At 35.3% G+C, this 21,333-nt stretch overlaps 1 protein-coding gene across 5 annotated transcripts in view; it reads left to right on the top strand.

Moving 5' to 3' along the window:
- The window catches only part of EPS15 (epidermal growth factor receptor pathway substrate 15), a 147,198-nt gene that overhangs the window by 83,318 nt on the left and 42,547 nt on the right, over positions 1-21,333 (top strand). For all 5 annotated transcript variants that reach the window (XM_057710566.1, XM_057710563.1, XM_057710564.1 and 2 more), the window contains one exon: positions 10,947-11,019. In XM_057710566.1, coding sequence (XP_057566549.1) covers positions 10,947-11,019 — 73 coding nt within the window. The remainder of the gene's footprint in view (positions 1-10,946; positions 11,020-21,333) is intronic.

Here is a 21,333-nt window from a genome sequence, read left to right as displayed (position 1 = left end):
TATTAGTCAGAAAATGAGATGTTGTTTTCTTCTCTAGTTCACCAAATTGTTTTTCATTGAAAATATAGGACATAGGGAGCTTGAGGCAGGATGACTTTTTGTCATTTGTTTCTTTAAATTTTTTATACGATTCCTTCAACATTTGCTATATAGGAATTTAATTATATCAATCAGATTAAATTAGTATAATATTTTTAACTTAAGGGAAAGCAGTGGTTATAAAATAATCTTATCAGATACCTAGATCTCTCACCTGAGCTGAACACCTGTATATTTCATTGCCCAACTAGTGTTTTCATCTGAATGTTCAGTAGGACATGACTTCCTAATCTTCCCTGACCACTATCCTTGTCTCTTTTATTCGCCTTTCTCAGTGACATCACCACTTTTTGTCACTCAAGCTAGACACCTGAGATTTTTCTTCTCATTTTCATTCTTCTATTTTTGAAATGTTTCTTGAAATCATTCCTACCTTCTCATCTTCTTTGCCTGGTGAACTCTGCCTCATCCTTCAGCTCTCACCTTAGATATCATTCCCTCTGGAGGGGGAAGCCATCTTTTGACTACTTTGCCTCCCAACCCCCATACCTATCAAATCTTATTTAAGAGCCTATCTTACATAGTTTTTAAATTTACACTTGGCATAGCATTTACCATATTTTATATAATTGTCTGTTTTACTTGGATATCTCACTAGACTGTGTACTTTTTAATCATATGGACTGTTTGCTTGTTCACTGTTAATCCGTACTGCTTAGCTTATATAATAGATACAATATATATGTAGCTTATATAATAGATATATAGAGAAAATAATTTGTTCAATATTGTTGAAATCTGTCCTTTCCTTTCTGCTTTTTCTTTCTTAGTTTTAGCCTTTACCTCTTATCAGGATCACTGCTGTAACCACCTAATAAACTGTCTGCTTTGAGTCTCTCCTTCATTCCTTGAGACCATTCTTCTTCCAACTGATACAGAAAATACAACTGAGATCCCTTAGTGACTCCCCATCCCCAGCTGGATCCAGTTCACTTTTCTGAGTATGGCGTAAAGTCTCTTCCTTCATGGTGTTCTCTTGGCATCCTGAGCATTCTTTTGTCTTAGCTATCTCCCACAGTAAAGTAGGATCATCTCCCACTATGATACTGTAAAGCTCCTAGAAAAGATACCGTATGTTTGCTCTTATACTGTCTCTCAGTGTTCAGCATAGTGCTCTAACCCATTTCAGTTTCATTCCTCTTCTCTAGCTATGTGGTGGGTGGGCTTATTACCTCTCAACTCAACATGCCACAGTTTTTATTCTTCTTTGCCTCTGATCCTGCCGTTCTCCTTTGCCTGAGCAGACATTTTACCTTGTAAACTTTTATTCCTTCTTTAAGGCCCAGCTTAAATATCATCTCCTTTGTCAAACCTTGCCTGGATCCTTGATTGCTAGTTCCTCTTTCCTTTCTACTTACAGAGTGTGATCTTTTTTTAATGTGTCTTTTTTTTTTTTGTAACTCCTTCAGGGCAGGGTCTCTGTCTTATTCATTTGGATATGTCTAGAAATTAATGCACACAGTGCCTGACACCACAAACAAATAAATCAAAGTATGTTATAAATATTAGAATATTTCCCAGACTTAATTCCTGCAAAGTTTATGGCAGACTGGAAACCATCACTAAATGATGAAATAAAGCAAAGGATCTTCTGAATAATAGCTTATTTGAAGACTATAGGAGACGATTTTGCAGGCAAAAGGATTTTTAATCCTCACAGGGCCATGAAGGTTAATGGACTGATTGGACTGATTTTTCGTATTTTGCCAACCTGTTCTTGTGTCAGGGATTTCCTTTGAGAATCTGATAAAGGCTATTAGACTCTGCCTCCAGAAAAAAGAATTTGTTTATCCATGTACACCATTTTGCATTTATTTCAGGAGTTCCTAGACCTTTACGAACTATCCGTGGACCAATTTTTAAGAACCCTTGCTCTGAAAGTAAAGTGGCTCAAATAGAGAAGTTCTTGGCAGTGAAAAGGCGAAACTTACCAAGAAATTGCTTCAGTCATTTAGATAGTGTGGTGGTGGTGGATTATGCTGAGGCAGGAGTTAATATTTATTTGTCTTCTACCAGCTTCTACTTCCTTCCTGTCTCTGTCCTTTTAGCAAGAACATCAGGAAGTGGAAGCTCCATCCTGTCAGGCCAGTTTGTTATCCTGGTCTTGGGCCAGTAAACAGGATAGATGATTACAATAATAGTTATTAGGCATTGTGTATGCCTGCTTTATATAAATTCTCTTACTCAGTTCTTGCAACATGGCTGAAGGGTAAGCAGTTTTATCCTGATTTTTCAGATGAGGAATAGACAAGTTTTCTTTTCTAAGAAGTTTTCCTTGATATCCACTTCAGCTCAGAGAACACTCAATATCCTTCTCTCAGAACACTTACAATACTGAATTATATTTCTTTCCCCAGTAGTCTCCGAGCTCTGTGTGATAGTACCAACTGTCTCTTAAAATTTCTAATTAGGCAATATAGTGTAGTATTATTTCAGAGCATGGGCATTCTAACCAGATTGCCTGGTTTGATTCCTGACATGACTTAGACAAGTTACATAACTATCTGTGCCTCAGTTTCTTTATCTGTAAAATGGAAATATGAATATTACCATGTAAAATACCTCCTACAGTTCCTGGAACATGGTAAATTCTCAGTACATGTTAGCAGTCGTCATCATCATCCCCAAAATCTAGCGCAGCACTTAGAGCACAGCATTCACTGAAAGGTACTCGGCATGCAATGGTTGGAGTGCTGAATGAGCACTCTCTTCCCTAGTTGAAGACTGGAACTGTGTAGCTGGGCAGCCAGAATCTGTGTTCCTAAATATATAGATCTCTACCTCAATCATATATAAGAACTGATTTTTAAAAAACATTTCGGGCAATGTTAGCATATGATTTACATTTTTTTTTAAATTATGTTTTTGGTTTAGTTCAGTTCAAATACTGTGAGAAAACATTAGCCTGGAGAGAGCATAGCTTATACTGCCAAATCTGGAATTCTTTTGCTTATAAAATCCAACCTAATCTATTTTTGTCCCTGTGGTACTGATACTAGAAGGTCTCAATTGTGACTACCTCAGCAATGGCATTACTGATTAAGTGAAGCTCTAGGTTGTAGCGTGCGTTTGGTGATAAAGAGGCACCTTAATTTGTTTCCACGTAAAGTAAATGGCTCATCATTTAAAACCTCTGCTTAGGGAGACTTCCTTTATTTGAAGCCCTCCTTGCTCAAGTTTGAGTCTGCTAATACAGCAGCCCCTAGCCACATGTGGCTATTGAGCACTTGAAATATGGCTAATCCAAATTAAGATGTGCTAGTAGTATAAAATATACTGGATTTCAAAGAAAGAATGTAAATATTTTGGATATCTTGGATTAAATAAAACTTTAAAATAAATTCCACCTGTTTCTTTTTACTTTTAATATATAGCTATGAGATCATTTAAAATTACATGTGTGGCTTATATTTCTCTTGGACTGCTCTGGTCAGAATCAGTTGCTTTCTATAAAAATTGCATTTTATTCACTTGCATTATTTTGTGGCACTGGTAGCTTATTAAGGTGCACTTAACCTCTTTTAAGAGAGCAATGCTTTTTAGAATGTTTCAGTTTGTCTTTGAGAAATAAAAACATCAAGAAATTTCAGCTCCTGAAGGATTTAGGAGTCAGTCTCTATCAACATATTTAAGTCCTAACTGCCATCACTCTGGATGCTTGATTACAACTTTCCAAAAAGCCAGTAAATGTTGTAGTTTTATGCTAGTGAATTGTATGATGATGATGATGATAGCTGACGTTTACTAAGCACTTGCTGTGTGGTAGACGTTGTGCTGAAGTGTTTCTAGATGTAATATAAATTAGTCATCCCCATCAACTTTATTATCCCCCCTTTTTTTTAATCAAGAAAACTAAATCCTAGTCTTACATTTTTTCTTTGAGTTTTTTCATCTCATTTTGTCCTGCTAGGTAAGTAGAATAAATTAATTATTTGGGGTTTGCAAAATAAAATTTCATTTCTCCTTTTAAAAAATGAACTATCAAATTTTGGATGCTGCCACTGACAGGGCAGTGGTCATGTGAGCCACACCCCAAAGTTTGTGTTTTTTCCTGATTCCAGTTAGGCTTTCCTTTCAACAATTCATGCCCATGAATATATTCGGACTTATTTTTCAAAACTAAAGCTCACTAAAAAAGCCAGCCTCTTAGAACTAAGAAGTTTAGTTTTTCCCATAGGACCAAATGCATTTAAACTTTTAAGTGATTATCTTGACAGTTTTATAATTAATGGCTGTGTTTGTTTTCCTAGCAAACTGTAAGTAGGGGCCCTAGTTTGATCTTGTTTGGCATATAGTAGATATTGAATAGCTATTTGTTGAAAGAACGAAATAATACAGTCATATAATGATTACATATTTAAGGTAAAGAGAAATTTAAAACTTAAGATACAAATCAGTGTCTTTACTCTCAAACTTTTTTTATCAACTAAATATGATTTCTTAGAGTGAAAGACCATCTAACTTTCAGACTGGTTTGAATTACGAGCCAAGACTTCTTTATCAGCTGTCTGTAGTTGTTACTCGAATCTAGCTCAAGACTTCTGACAGTTCCCAAGATAAGCAGAGTCAGAGTGTTCTGTTGTCTTTCTAGCAATTGTCATCAGCTTTCTCAGTAATAAGAGCCTCTGCTTCCTCTTTTCCCCAACAGAGCAGAAGCCCGCAGAGAAAGAAGAGCTATGTTGTTAAATAATGCCATTCAGAGTTTAAAAAAAAAGCACAGCTCAGAAATCTTTAGGGACTCCCATTGCCTGTATATTAAAAGTCTATGTGTCTTTACCTAGTACTGAAGTGCTTCTGTAATCTTACTCTTATCTGCCTTTCCAGCTTTATGTACCACATACAAACCCTCCATCTTAGATAAATTAGTCTGCTATCTAGAGTTTTCTCACCTCTGTGCTTTCTCTTTTATAATTTTTTTTACTGTGGTAAAATATACATAGCATAAAGTTGACCATTTTAGCCATTTTTAAGCACACAGATCAGTGGCATGGGTGTATTTATGTTGTTACGCAGCTGTCACCACTGTTCATCTCCAGAACTTTGTCATTCCAAACTGAATGATTTAATTGGGCCTGATATCAACATAACTTTGATTGTATACAAAACCCTACTTCTATAAACTCTTTCCCTTCCACTTTATGTTGCAAATGTCATAAATTACATCTTTATACATCGTGTATCCACTAACATAGCTTTATAGTTATTTTTTATGCATTTGTCTTTTAAATCTTACAGAAAATACAAAGGGGAGTTGTAAACCAAATTACAATAATACTAGTTTTTGGTTTTGTCCATGTATCTACCTTCACTGGAGATCTTTATATCTTCATATGGCTTCAAGTTACTGTCTAGTAGCATCCTTTCATTTCAATCTAAAGGGTTCCCTTTAGCATCTCTTATAGCACAAGTCTAATGGTAATGAAGTCCTCAGCTTTTGTTTATCTGGGAATATCTTAATTTCTCCCTCATTTTTGAAGGACAGTTTTGCCAGATTTTCAGTTGACAGTTTCTTTTTCCTTTCAGCATTTTAAATACGTCATCCCACTGCATTCTGGCCTTCAAGGTTTCTGCTGAGAAATCCACTGATAACCTTGTTTCCGATCCCATGTACATGAAAAGTCTTTTCTTCCTTACTGCTTTCAGAATTCTGTCCTTGTCTTTCAGCAGTTTGATTTATTGAGCTTCTTGGGTTATAGATTTGTGTATTTCATTAAATTTGGGAAGTTTTCTTCTTGGTTTACCTCTTAGTCTGCCATTTTGCTATCATCCTCTTTGCTTTCGTGCATTAGCTCTCCCTTGCATTTGAAATGCCATTTTTCTACCCAAGATTGATTCTTTCCTTCAAGGCTTCACTGAAGTCTCATCTTAACTGAGTCTTCAAGGATCTCCTTCACAAAGCATCCCTAGGCTGGAATAATTTCTGTTGAAATACCAGATGATATATATACCACTTACTGTCCACATAGCTTATTTTTGCAATTCATGATTCTGCCTTCACTGATACCAAGGAAGCCTTTTCAGACCCTCTCCAGAGTCAGGTACCCATTTTCTATGTCCCCACAGCACCTTGTACTCACCTGTTGTAGCACCCAGTACACTGCATTGCAATTATCTTTTTATGTTCTCCTGCTCAACCCCTCACATACACTTAATGGGCAAGTATCTGTCTCATTGTTTTTTGTATCACTAAAGTGTAATACAGTGACAGGTATGTAGTAGAATTCAGTATTTGTTAAATCAATAGGTAGGTCTTAAAGTTGCATAAGGATATATTGGGTACCATTGTGTATTCTCTTTTTTACTCCTCACAACAATCTTCACGTATGATATGAAAGGTAGAAATTATCTTCAGTTTACTTTAAGGAATTGGCTCACACAGTTGTGGAGCTGGCAAGTCTAAAATCTGTAGAAGAGGCTGATAAGCTGGAGACTCAGGCAAAAGTTGATGTTGTAGCTCAAGTCTGAAGACAGTTTGGCAATAGAATTGTCTCTTCCTTGGGGAAACCTCAGTTTTTTTCTCTTCTGGCATTAAACTATTGGGTGAGACCCACCACACTGTGGAGGGTATCTACTTTACTCAGAGTCTACTGATTTAAATGTTGATTTTATCTTAAAAAAAAAAAAAGCCTCTACAGCAACATCCAGATTGGCGTTTGACCAAATATTTGGGTACCATGGCCTAGCCAACTTAATGCATAAAACTATCGCAAAGGGTGATAGGAGCCAGGGGTTAAGCCCTTCCTCCAAATTCCTCTGTCTCCCTGCCTTTCATCTCAGCTTCTTTGTATGAAAATTTTATTATTCTTTAGATAGAAACAACAAATGCCAACAACACCTAGACTCACATTGCCCATCTTCATCATTTCACAGGAATGATTTTTCTTAAGAATGAATGAGATAATCCATGTCAAGTGCTTATCACGTAACACCTGTCATGTAGTAAATGCTTAATAAGTGCTAGTTTCAATACTTGTTAGTAGTAGTAGTAGTAATAATAGTAACAGATATGTAGTGATAATAGTGGTTTTCCATTAATTCCAAATAAAGGCATCCTAGATAAAGATTTTAACTACCTTGACTTTGATCATGGGCCAAATCTTGAGGTAATCCCTGTGATCATGAGGTGGAAAGCTGTGACTGATTAAGCTTTGGTCAGGAGCTAATCCCTGGCCAGTTATTACTCAGAGAGGTTGAGTCTGTAAAAAGTTGGCATCTTCTACTTAAACTATATGGGTAGAAAGATAATAGGGAGAGAGGAGCAGTCTCCTGAAAGAAAGATTGCTGAGTCCTAGGAGAAGGGAGGGTCAACCAGAACAAATAGCTGTTGCTGCAGTAATTTAATAAAGATGACCTGTGATGGAGGCAGTATTTGAATTCTGGACTATTTTACTCCAAGTCTTATGCTTTGAAAACCATATGATGAGTTTCTAAAAGTAGACAGCAGTTATTTTGAATATTTAGACAAGGTCAGTGTTTTATAAACTTTCTTGTACCCCATAATTCCTTTTAACAAATTTAAAAATTACTCCATCAATATTATTTAAAATTCTAAGTAGTGTTAATATTATGAGTAAAACAAAGTCATAACATAGGCTCAAAGCCTGCTTTTTTCTTAATTACATGATATCTTGTACATTTTATTTCATAAATCTTAAGATGGTAGAGATATCAGCATCTTCAGAGTGAAAAATAATACTGAAGCTCTGAATAGTTATGTGATCTATTCAGAGTCAGAAAAACCATTTCATGGTAGAGAAGATTAGAATCCTAGTCTCCAGTCTTGCAAGTGGTTTTTGACTACTTGATAGTAGGTTTATATAGTTATCAACTTTAGGCTTCTGAAAGCTTAGCTTGGACTTTGCTTTTCTTGCTGGTTCAGATACTAGGTTCCACGGAATCCGAACATTCAACCTTTGGAAAACCAAGGAGCTCTTTCTCTGGCCTTTCCTAATAGCTTTGGTATTTGTGGATTCCTCAGGATGCACTATCATCTTGGGAGTGAATGGGGCCAGAGAGAGAGTCTAAAATGGAGGGTGTATAGGATCATTTCCCTTTTCTAGATGTTAAGGTGAAGGCAATAGCTTTTCCTGATGTCCAAGATCAGTGGCAAAATGCTCACACACCTGTCTCTGAAGTATATATTATGTCGTCGTATCCACATGTATTGGGGGTCTCCTTAGGAAACCTCATCTGAATGTCTTATTGTGGCACAGAATCTTGAAAAGAATTAAAATTTTAAATTACTGATGTTAAACAGAATGCTTGGATATTCTTGTATTGACTATGTGTCCATCACCTTTAGAAAAATATACAGGTTGTTTGAAAGATATGAGAATGTAAGGAATATGGCCAACCATCGTTAGTGTACCTAAATGTGTGTTTAGATATTTTTACTTGCTTGAAATTAGAAGGATAGCTATCTAGGTTAAGACTCTATGGAATACCACAGAATAACAGTTTGGTATCTCTGAAATTATAATCTAAATTAATGAGAAAATTATTTGATTTTCAGTCAGGTTTATAAGAGATTTTTGTTCATAGAGTTTTTTCTAGAAAGTAATATAACTGGTCATTTTATTATTTTTAAAGTTTTCTGTTTAATAATTATGTTATACTACTTGGTTTTGATAATAAAGGGACTTATTATGAGACAGAATTTTACTAGATAAAAGTGGATTGAAAGTTAAATTTAATTGATCTCAGGCTAAGAGAAATTAATTGCTAAAGATTCCCGTGTTTTATTTAGTTGAGAATGGTCTTCAGGATGTTTGACATCACCACCACTCCCCACCCCTCCCACACCCAAAATTATGAAGAGAAATTTGTACCATCCAGGTTTCCTCCATTTACCCAAACATAGACTGTTTGCTGGTTAGAGCTGAGAGTCCTTTGTAGTGTGTTTTCTTTTTTCACTGTGTGAGCCTCCTTCTTTTGCTCTCGCATTCTTGTGCCTTGGCTGTGTTAAGTCAGCTCACTACCTTCTTCCTGCATGCACACCTCATCTTCTGAGCAGACACAGTCAGTAACAGCAATTATCGGCAGCAGAGCAAGAAAGGATTGAATACAAACATGCACATTAGTGTGTTCAGTTTTGGTCTGTGATACCATGTTGCGTTTTCTATTTTTGTTATTATCTACTGTCAGAAAGGAGGAGCTGAGTTGATATTGACCTTGTATGGAATGCCTCTGAGGATTTGGGATGAAGGGGGAGGAGGCTAGTGTTTCATGTGACTGATCTTTGACATGCTGCAGTAGGACTGAAAACACTCTTCTGCTCACACAAGGAGGAAAGAAAAAATTTCCAAGATTGCACTTGCGAAATTTGTGGAGTGTATTTAGATTTTTCTTCCTGTGTTTTTCTAGTTTTCAATTTCACCTAATTTTATAAGGATTAGAAGTGGGGAATGACCTTTGCGTAATAAGTAGATTGAAGTATGGGAGTAACGGGCTGTTTAAAATCTCCATGACATCTTGACACACATTTTGACCCATCTGACAAACGGTTAGTGAGCTCCTTGGCCATCTCAAGTATTTAAAAGTAACAGTATACAAATAGCTTAATTTTTGTGCTTTTTCCCTCCCATACAAATCTTAAGAGCATTACACCTACATATCCAAAACAGTTGATTTTTGTCTACATTTAAAATCTCAGCTCAAAAAGGTGAGAAATATAAATGTAGCATGTAGTTGTCCCTTAAGTATCTCCTTTGCTATAATTTTCTTACTTTACTTTATGCTTCAGCTTAATGGAACCTGAGCCTCTGCTTGGGTTATGTCTGGGATGAAACTGAAATATAGTCATGAAGCTCTAAGAAGAAACTCCACAGTACTAATCTGAAGGACTTCTTGAATGGCATCCTCCCTTCTTCATGTTGCCTTCTTTTACTTTTCCCTCACCCCAAAGATGTATTGCTGCAGAATTCTGTGGCTTTTTCCTCTCATTTTGTGGAAAAAGAAAGTGAAGGGAACAGTGGCAGTGGGGGGTGGGGATGGGATTTCAGTACAAATGGGCATTTAAATTTATTATGTCAAAAAAAAATAGTTCTGTTTTGTAATTCTGAATCTAAGGTTGCTTAGGATTCACTCATTAGGAATCCAGCTCTGATGGAAGCATATAAGAATTTAGATAATGATGTTTCAGAGTAAAGTGGATCCTAACACGTTTGGCCTGAAGAGTAGAAAGAGAGAAATGCTACTGTGATTCTTTTTTTACTTAGTGTACATTGTCTTGTATATTTGATCAATTGGTATTTATAGGTGGTCCTAAAATAGCTTTTGAGCAGATGTGGTATTTAATAGAGCAAATGGCCTGTGTATTGACAATCTTTTTCTATTTTCTCTGTTGTTTCATTCTAAAATTGGTGCACACAAGTGATTTAAGAGGATATTAACACTTCAGTAAATGTCCTTTTCCCTAATATTGTTGACTGTTTCTATTAGCCATTTTCATTTTATTTGACAGTGGTACTTAAGGGTTAAGCTTACAGAGCTGATGCAACCCCTCCTTTTTTTCACCAGCAATTTTGGTTGGACAGCATTTCCATAGCAACAGTGAGATCAGTGAAACCTGAGTGTTTCATTGATTATTTTTCTCCTCTTCCTTTTTTAATCTATTCTCTTTTCACCACATTTTAGTGCGAAAGCGATTTTTTTTTTTTTACAAACAGAGCTTATATTGATTTCTCTTCCATAAATAATTAAAAGAGGGTAGAAAAATCTGCCCTTCATTTAAAAATTGAATGTTTCACAATGTATTTAAAAAGCGATTCAGGATTAGGAGGCTGGATAACCATACCGGCTGTAGCTGATGTTCTCAAATATTCTTGCATTGTTTGCTGGTCTTCTAGGGAAAAGAATAATGTGGAACAGGACCTTAAGGAGAAAGAAGATGCTATTAAACAGAGAACAAGCGAGGTTCAGGTATGTGAACTGTAAAATTCAGTATTCCATTTCTGATTTAGGAGGATTCATTTTAATGTATGGGGTCATTTACTATGTGATGATTGTGGTATTGATGAGTAGGTCAAGGGAATGCCTATTATTTATGTGATATAAATCTTTATCTTTTGTGAAATGATTATTTTTCTCCTAATTCTGGCCTGCACAGATTACACTACAATGATAAAGCAGTATTCTTCAGCATAAATTTCTAGTTTTAAAAGTATTTTTAAGATGACATTTATCTACATATTATATCCTTAAAGGTAAGCTTGAATGACTTATGATATAAATATTATGACACCAGGAAAACTGAATGAGTGAGATCATCGTCTTCATCATCATGAAAACGCAGATTGCTTTTTCATGGGTATGAGATTTTGTTAGCTGGGAGACCTGGTATTTTAAAGGACTGTCTCTCATAATATTGTTAGAGTGGGAAATGATATGAAACAATTTAAAATAGCATTTTATAACTTGTTTAGCAGCCAGAATATCTTAAACTTTGGCATAAAGAGATTTAATTCATTTTCACTAAGTGCTAAGTAGCTTCATTTTACAAGTAGAAAAGACAGTAAAACCTCACTTTCTGACTGAGAAATGACGCAAAAGAGGCATTTCAAACATTAAAAATGTAGAAGATTGGACAGTGTTGCGTTTGGAGCAAATAGCAACGCATGTGACCATATTATTGGGGCACCATTTCTTAAATGCTGCACCAACACATATAGGAGGTTGGTTGTCAAAGCACTGGTAGCACTTGCCAGTAAGAGCTCATGGATGGGCATTTCTTAACATGTTACTTGTATGTTGGATTTCCTTGCCCTGATAGTTTTAAATGGGCAAAAGCTCTAAAATTGTTAGGTCCATTATTTTGTTTTGATGTAGCACATTCACCAGAGATTGTCCGACAGGTGGACCATGCTAGGGTGGGGAGAATGATTTACTGAGGGGCTGAGGAAGAAGCCAGAGAGAGAGACTTCTGAAGTTGATTCTATTATTGTATTTACTATATGTACTGGAATTTTCCTAAAGGTGATACAAAGTTAAGAGATCATCACTAGTATATTTCTCTTTGTGGTAGTGAGATATGAAATGGTTACCTCAATTACATTATTTCTGTGCAATTTTTGAGCTTCTTAAGAAATGCAAAAGAATCATAGACATTAAGCAGTTATTGCTGAAAATAGCTTAAGCATGGAAGATAAAATCTACAAAAGTTTTCTCAATCTGAAGAGATAGATATAGTTACTGACATAATATTGGACAGCTTCTGAATTTAGCCAGATAATGTTTCAAAGTACAAAGGTTTTTGCAGTAGACAATTTTTTTTATTTGTGTACATCTAACTATGTTTTTTCACTATCACATCTTTTGAGGATGTGAATTTTAAATAGCAGCTTTGGGAGAACACTAAAATTTACATTGTTCTTTTCAGGCTAAATTGGCTACCCTTGAATACTTGATTTCTTACATTTATAGAAGTTTTGTTGTCAGTAAAAATTTCTTTGTTATATGCTTGTCCTTCTTTTACTTAGTGGTGATGGTAAGGTATATGTTAAACCTTAAACTTTGCTGAATCCAAAATGTGTGCTTGGCAGAGGAAGTCTAAATTGTTGAATTTTCTTGCATTAAGTGCTCTAAGTAAAAGATATCTTGGAGCATGGTTAGTGCAGGCCAAGTTCTTATGGTTGAACATGCAAGTTCATTGAAAAAAAAAACATAAGATTGAAGCTTTGCATTAGTAGATTTTCATTACTCATTCCACCCCAATACAGGTATCTTTGTATTGTCCATGGTAATGAGATACTAGACTAAGAATGACATGGATAATTGACATCTACAAGTAATTAAAACTTTTCATTTTAGTGATTATTTTCAATTTTCTGAAGCAGGACAACTTACCCGAAAGTGGTAATAAGTATATACCTATTGAGTTAACTCTGATGTAGCCATTGGTAATGAGGCACAGACTAGGAATAACATGAATAATTAAGATCTGTAACTAACGAACTCCTAGTGCTTATTTTCTAATTTCTCTGGCAAAAGACAGTTTAGAGCTTATTAATAACTATCAGAATCAAAGAACTTCACTACTTCTTTCTGACCCCACTTTCTAATGTAGGTGCTAATGAAAGATGCCAAAATGAAGACATCAAGGGAGAAGTAAAGGAATATTGACCCATCAATAAACGTCTTTCTGCCTAATCCAAACTTGGCTTTTCTGAGTATTCTTGCTTTTCTCCATGTTTATAAAGTCACAGATAGTAATTTTATGAGCTCATATCTCAAAAGCGCAGAAACCAAACTTTCAAAGCCTCTTTTACATGTGACCAAAGTGCCAAAAGACTAGTTTTTTCTTTAGCATTTATATAGTCTTCCTAATTCAGTTAAATTAGAAAAACTGCTATGTAATTGATTTCTACATATTTGTCTCCTGCTTCTATTCCCATGACGTACCATCTTGAAAACTTACAGTTCAGGTTTTTTTTCTTGAAGAGCAAACCAACAATTAACTTCCTATTTTATGTCATGAGATGATCACTGTGTTAACTCATATGAGGTACGTTGCTGGTTTGTTAAGTTCTGTGAAGAAATTAGGCCCAGAATGATCCAAGGGTAAAAGGCTGTTCTATCTCAAATGTTTATGGTTTGAGCTTTTTGTTGTTGTTACAGGGAGAGGGTAGACCCACATTCTTTCCTACCTTAAACTGCATATGTACAAGTTTTATTAAAAATTTTCTTCAGGGTAGTCAACAAATATTTAGGAATTCACCCTCATAGGTATGCTTTCTTCAGTTTTGCATAGAAGTTTATAGGAACGACTTGGTATCAGACAAATTTAATTCAGTTCCTGATTCTGGCTCTTCTGAGTTTTGGGATCCTAAAGAAGAAGTTTAACCACTCTGCACATTAGTTTTCTCTTCTGTAACATGGGATAATAAAAATACCAGAGTTTGCTGTTAGACTGAAATTATATAATGCATGTAGAATGCCTCAGAGTGATTGGCGCAGAGTGAGAGTTTGGTCTGTGTTTCAAGTAGTAGTGGTGTGCTGTATCTTACTGTCATCTCTGCTACTCTCCATCATCATGCTTTTTCTTCTCTGACTTCTGTCTTCAGGTAAGGCTATCTGCATAAGGGACTAACCAATTTGAAAATACCTTTTTTGTTGTTGTTGCTGTCACTTTAGCTACCAGCCTATTCTCTGTTTTTGTCGCTCTGTGTGGCCCTTTTCCCCCTTCCTAGCCTTTCAGTAACCCTACTTAGTTTCCTGTTCACCCATACCATTCTGCTTAATTTATCTCCCCAGGACCAAGAATAATCTTAAGGCCAAATCCATTGGTCTTTCCTGCATTGGCTACTGATTTCTTGGGTTGCATTCTCCTAGATATTCATAGCCCTACCACTTTGACCTTTTGTTTCTGTTACCTTTGCCAGGGACTGACAGACACATTCCAACCCCCTCTTTCCTCCCTTTTCCATACCCCCTGTCATCCATATACTGGTGACTCACAAATATTTGCCCAATCCCTCAGTTCTCTTGAGTGCTAGCCTCACACCTCCAGTTAGGCATTTTGAGGTTTATCCTTTCAAAGCCAGTATATCTAAAATGAGCCTCGTCTTGTTGAAAAAAAAAATTGACTTCAAGTTTCTGTCAGTGTTTTTCTTTCTCACTACTGCCACCCCTATCACCTAACATCTGAAATTTTGAAGTCAGTTGTAAGTGCTTACTCCATCCACCTCCTGCCTTTCTTCCTAAACCAATTTTAGTAATTATGACTCTCAGATGTGAAGATCTTTACTGCTGCCCACTGCCACGGTTAATAACGGGAGGATGTCATCCTCATGGGTATATTGGAAGTGGGAAAAAGGATTATAGGCCATCCTCTTGTACTACTTATTTGTTGATTGCCTGCCTCTGAACTGTGCGCCATACACATGCTCTCTTTTGTTCCCACCCTTATACCTTTTGTTGTTGCAATCTAGAATGTTCCCTACCTCCCTGCCTGTGTGAATTGTGCCCATCTTTAAAGTCCAGCTCAAATTCACTTCTCTAAACTTTGCCTTCTCTGTCCCTTCAGTCTATAGCTGTCTTTCTTGTGTTGGAACTCAGAGAGGAGTGTGTATACACTTAAATGGCATGTCCAGCATGTCACATTATTGTACTAGTTTAATGTGTAGGTATATAGATACTAATATCTTACAGCCTATATTGTTAGCGCCTTAAAAATTGTACCCTGGATCATATCTTTCATTATATATGGTAATATATTCTTAGATGGAGGTAAATTTAAGGACGCTATTTGACAGTAGAAATGAATAAACTTCCGTTTTGAGCATGAAATTAAAAATAGGCCAAGACACACCCAGAAACCACAGGCAGAAAGGATTGGGAGCACAGTTGGTATCATGAAGAGTCAGACTTTTCCATATTGTTCATACTACCTTCATGAGAGAGAAGTTCCCAGTTATTTAAACTGTATCAGTAAAGATTTAGTAGTTTATAGTAATTGCCCATGTTTTTTTCCCTAGATGAAGAAGGATGACTTATTCTGGGTAGAAATAAAATTAGATACATGAGCTCATCATTCTTTTCCTGGCGATAGATTATGTTCTTAGAACATGCTGGGAAGCACATGATTGAGAAATAAAGGCAGGCTCTTAGTAAGGTTTTCTAACACCTACCCTGGTTTAATAGACTCCCTTTCTGATCTTTAACTTAAATATCTTGCTCTGTAGTTGATACTTTTTTATATTAAGAATATTCCTATAACTTCCATTTTGAGAATTAGGCCAACATAACGAATATACCTGATTCTTTCTAGTTTTGGATTAGTCTGTAGAATTTTTTTAATCAGTTATGTAGCATTTTCTGTAAGATTACCAAAATACTTAAAATTCCCTTATTCTCTTTAATAATTCTTCAAGTATGAATATACTAGTGTACAAGTATAGATATACTGTATATATGGTTTGGGGTTTTTCTTAAGTAAGTGTTTTATTCATAAATTAGTGTCCTTTTGTTTATTTTTTACTCTGTATATGAAACAGATGCAGATGTACTCATGTTTCATAGATTTACTTCTTTAGTGGTACGACTGGCTTGGGTTGCTAAAGTGAGTTATTTTATTCTTAAATATAGCTGAGAATTTTTTATATATTTGTTTATATTTTGTTTCCACTACCCTCTGTAGCACTTCAGGGGATATGGAGGAATGGAGACAAGTTTGTCATTTTCTTTAACTTGTGTGATTTCTAGGAAATAGGCCACTTTCCTTGAAATTTATTTTTAGATAAAGCCAAGATCCCAGCTCAAGGATCCCTTCATTCCTGGATGAGGAACCTTGGATGTGGCTTGCTTGGTATTTTTCTAAAACAAACCTTGGCAATGCACTACAGAGGTCTTGTTCACTTTATCCTTATCAGTTTCTAGTTGCTGCTGTCCTCTTTTCTTTTGTTGTTGATGGCACAGGTGAGCAAGCAGAGCATGGTCATGGAAAATAGAGTGTAACTAGGAAGGCATCTGCAAATGTCTTTAGTCACTCACTTGATGAGATGGCATTTGATAGTAACTGAGGTCGCACACTAATTCAGGAGAGGATTTTCCCAAAGGGCTACCTGAAGATTAAAAGAAAATTATCCTAGTTTAGTGGAAGACACTGTTTGCTAAGAGAACCTGCTGCTGCCTGGTCAAGGGTGGGCAGGAGGTGGAGGCAGGGAAGGCGATGTACATCTGTTGCCTTCACTTAGTCTTGGGATAAGCAAATCTGTACCAAAATAGAATAGCCAAGTATGTTTGGATATTGAAATTGTTGTGAAAATTGCATTACAATGGTGGTAGCCTTACCAAGTAATTTGACAGTGAAATTTGCTTCTTATTCTTGTTAGCATGTATGTTTGCATCTGTTGATTTTGATTTTGTGCATTTTAATAATTTTGTTTGCTTACAGAAAAAGATCTTTGTGTGTGTGAATTAGTGTTGGAATTTTTTTAGAGATCTTTTTCATATTTAGAATAGACATGGAGAAACATTCATTATAATTAATTTTAATATGGACATCTATCCAGCTTAAAATATGTCACTAATGTGAGGCATTTTTCTCAATAACCTTTCTCTTAAGGCCTGTACTTTTGTGCTACTATGTGGATTTTTACTGTAGTTAAGAAGCGAGGTTGGGAAATTTGAGTCAATGTGTTTGCTCTTTGGAAGAGAAAGAGCAAGAATGAGTAAATATTATATTGGCTTGTTTATTCCCTTTCCTCTTGCATAAGCCTGTCTTCTAGGGGTGCGTTTAAAGTGACTCACTAAAAATAAAAGTTTTGAAATCTGGTTCATTTTATTAAAGGAAACCAGCATCAATCCTTCTATTGGGAGTTCTTAAATAAAAATTCAGTTACATCAGGATATTTTTATATTGGTATGAAACCATGAGAGATCTGTGATACTTAAAAAACTGCAAACTTGACATTTTCTGATTATAAAAGTAATATGGGTCCCTAGTAATCTTGTAAAATAAAAAATATAGGGCTTCCTAGGTGGTGCAGTGGTTAAGAATCCGCCTGCCAATGCAGAGGTCACGGGTTCGATCCCAGCTCCAGGAAGATCCCACATGCCGCGGAGCAACTAAGCCCGTGTGCCAAAAAAAAAAAAAAAAAAAAAAAAAAATATATATATATATATATATAAAAAGAAAGAAACCCTACAGTTTCACATTCCAGGGAGAGCCATTGTTAACATTTTGCTATATTTTCTGTGACTATGCGTGGATAGCTTTATATTAATTTGCAATCATACTGCATATATGCCTTTGTATTTAACTTTTAAAAATTAGCATGATGTCCTAAACGTTTTCTTATATTACACAACCCTTTTAAGGCAAATTTTATTTTTCTTAATTGGATTTACAATGAAAGTAGAGACATCAAAATTACATCTATTTATAAAGACTACATATTGTTAGAGATGTGAAGTCTGAGATTTTTCTTTGGAGTTCGGGAGAGGGTAGAAAATGAGACTAGAATATTCAAAGATAGGAATAAGTAACATATTTTTCCTATTCCTATTAAACGTTTCTTAAAAAATGCTTTTTGGATCAGCATATCGTTATATATAAACCATATAATAATTTTATTATTTTCCCAAATATAAAATTACTTTAGATCTGCAAGTGGCAAGCTTTCAAAATATTTTATAATTGAATTATGAGAATTTTTCAAACCAATGTAGTTTTTCATGCTACTGGGTTGAAGCAAAGCTGTTATTATGCCTTCCTGAAAAGTAAGAATAGTGTATAATATAAATGTAAAAAACCAAATACATAAATTTAAAAGCAGAAGAAAGATACATGCCACATTGACATGCTAAAGCAGTAAAGATTATTTCCATATAGTGGAAATTTTATTTTATTTTTTTGTGTTTTTGATTGCGCCACGTGGGATGTGGGATCTTATTTCCCCAACCAGGAATCGAATCCTCATCCCCTGCATTGGAAGTATGAAGTCTTTCTTCCACCTGGGAAGTCCCTGGAAATTTTAAATGTAAATCAGTCTTGGTCTATACACTATACAAATATTTAATCAGTATAGAAATTTAGCTATTATTTTAATTTAACAAAATGCATTTATTATAGGTCAGTTAGAGGATAGTTTTAATATTTTGCTGTAGCTTAAATGTAGAAGAAGCTTTCGGTAGTATTTTGAAAGAACATAAAGTCCTTCCTGTCAGCCTCAGGCACATTTCCCAGTAGTTTCTCCAAGATACTAGAATCCTTGTGATAGTTACAAGTCATTGCCTAATTAATTGTCTGGAATGTGCAAGGTATTGTACTAGATTGTGGAACCTCTAAGAAAGCTGAGGCATTGGCTTTTTCCTTCGGCAGTTTATTATTTAGAGCTATCTATAATACAGTGTTGTAAGTGTGATAATAGAGGTTCGGTACAAACTGCTATAAGAGCACAGGTAAAGGAACCTCAAGGTGGGTCAGAGGATATTAAATTTGGCTGGGCCTTGAAGAATGAAAAGTGAGCTTCCAGATAGCAATATGTGGAAGAGCATTCAAGGCAGAGCAGGTGATGTAGGAAAGGCACAGGGACATGGAAGTATATTATCTATTGGAGAAAGAAGAGGGTCTATTGAGGATGGGGCACAGGTGAACATAAGGAAAAGAGGGAAGGAGAAGAGGAAGGATAATGTGGGGCCCAGAATTGAAGGTTTTAAGGTATCTTGTTTTACTTTATCCTGTAGATAAGAGGGAATCATCATGTATTTTTAAAATAGCAGAGTGATTAAAGAAATCTCCTTTTTACAATGAGTTATTTTTTCTTTTAAGAAAGTTGTAAATTTGAAATAGGAAGAAACAAAGGCAAAAAAATTATGAATCAGGAAGGGACAACGAAAACTAGCATGTGTTTATTGAGAGCCAGTGCAAGGTGCATATCTAAAGCTGTATCTCCGTTTTGAATATGAATCAGTTAACAGTGTAGGCAAGGTTAAAAATTTAGGCATGAAGAAACATTTAGGCATGCTGGTAAGTTGATAATAAAGTACTAGCAGAGCTCACCATTATGAATCTATAATCACCTAGACTCATGGACTGTTAGCCCAAGAAGAGTCTTTCATGATCATCGTGTTGGCTCTTTTAAGGGAATTTTTTAAGGAAAGCAGCATGGTAGTAGTTGCACTTTTAAATTAATCAGTTGGTTGAGGAAAATATAAGATAGAAAGCAATTATTAAAAGCATTGTTCAGTGTCTTAATTTAATCACAGAAGCATCTACATATATTTTAAAAATAGTGGCACATGTGTGAAACATTTAGTCTACAGTCAGTATATAGCATAGTATATAGCACAGCTTAGACTCTGGAATCAAAACCTTGTTTGAATTCATCACTTGCTAACTATAACTTTGAACAAGTTACTTGCTCATCTATCTCCCACTTTTCTCAGTTTTCTCATGTGTAAAATGTGAATAATAATAGTATCTACCTCATAGATTTGTTGTATGGGGGGTATAAATGAGTTAATATATATAAAAAGCCTGTAACAGGACCTAGCATAATGTAAGGCCCATTGAAAATGTTTGCTATCATGATGATGATGCTGTCTCTTATGTCACGCAATAATTCAGAGACCTTCTTCTGATAAGTTTTTCTTCTATTTTCTTAGATTCTTATTCTGATGAATGATCATTGGGGTCTTTGAATAGTATGTTACTTAAAAGGTATTGTTACTTTTAGAAATTTGTGTTCACAACTTTACCTCACCTCTTCGAAATCTCTACCCACCTCCTGCAGACACATACCGTAGAGTTATCAATCCATTCTTCTTTCTCAGCTGTGTTTCCTAGAGATGATCAAGTCCTAATTCCCTATGGAATCCTTTATAAATAATGAATTAATAACCCCTCTCCTGTGCATCTGCAGTGGTACTAGTAATTTACGATTCTTCGGAGAATTGGGAAAATAGTCACTCAAATGATTTTCTCTGGTTCAGATGAGGAACCCCAGTTGTCAGAGGATATGTAAATTAGGCCATCTTTGTTGCTGTGTTTCATAGTGGTAATGATAATGGCAAGGTTGCTTTCATCTGTCTCCCAAGACGCCCTCGTATTTTTTTTTAAATAGAGTTTATTTTTTACAGCAGTTTTAGGTCCACAGAAAAATTAAGCAGAAAGTACAGAGATTTCCCATTGTATTTTTTTAAATCTCTGTATCCTTTATCATTAAGCATAAGGTCTGGCACATAGATGAACAAATAGATATGTCATTTTCAAAATGGTTTATCTTTTTTTTTTTTTATTTTAAGGAATTCTTTCCTACACTGAGATCTGTATTTTCTTCTGCACATTTTAAAGTTTGTCTTTCACATTAGGTCTGTAATATACCTGGAATTTATTTTTCTGTTTGGTATGATTTAGAGACTTATTTTAATTTTTTTCTTTTTGCCATATGGGCATGCCCAGCATCATTTACTGAATAGTTAGTTCTCTTTTCCTCCAGTCAGTTTTAATGTCATGTGTTCTCATTATTTTTTCTGTATATGTCTAGATCTGTGTCTAAATTCTTTTTTCTCTTCCTTTGATCTATTTGTCTATCCTTGCATCAAACCAAACTATCTTAATTATTTTAGCTTTCCAGTAATCTGTAATGTCTTATAGGGTGTCCTTTTACATTTTATAATGCTGTTTTTGGTTTTTTTCTTTATTCTACCAAATATGTTTTAGAATCAGCTTGTCAGGCTCCTTGGAAAATCTTGTCAGGGTTTTCATTGAAGTGTGTAGATTATTTAGGAGAG

Source organism: Hippopotamus amphibius, chromosome 1 (assembly GCF_030028045.1).
Source record: "Hippopotamus amphibius kiboko isolate mHipAmp2 chromosome 1, mHipAmp2.hap2, whole genome shotgun sequence".
Lineage (NCBI taxonomy): Eukaryota > Metazoa > Chordata > Mammalia > Artiodactyla > Hippopotamidae > Hippopotamus > Hippopotamus amphibius.
The sequence above is the reverse complement of the archived record's forward strand: the minus strand, read 5'-3'. Positions and strand labels throughout refer to the sequence as shown.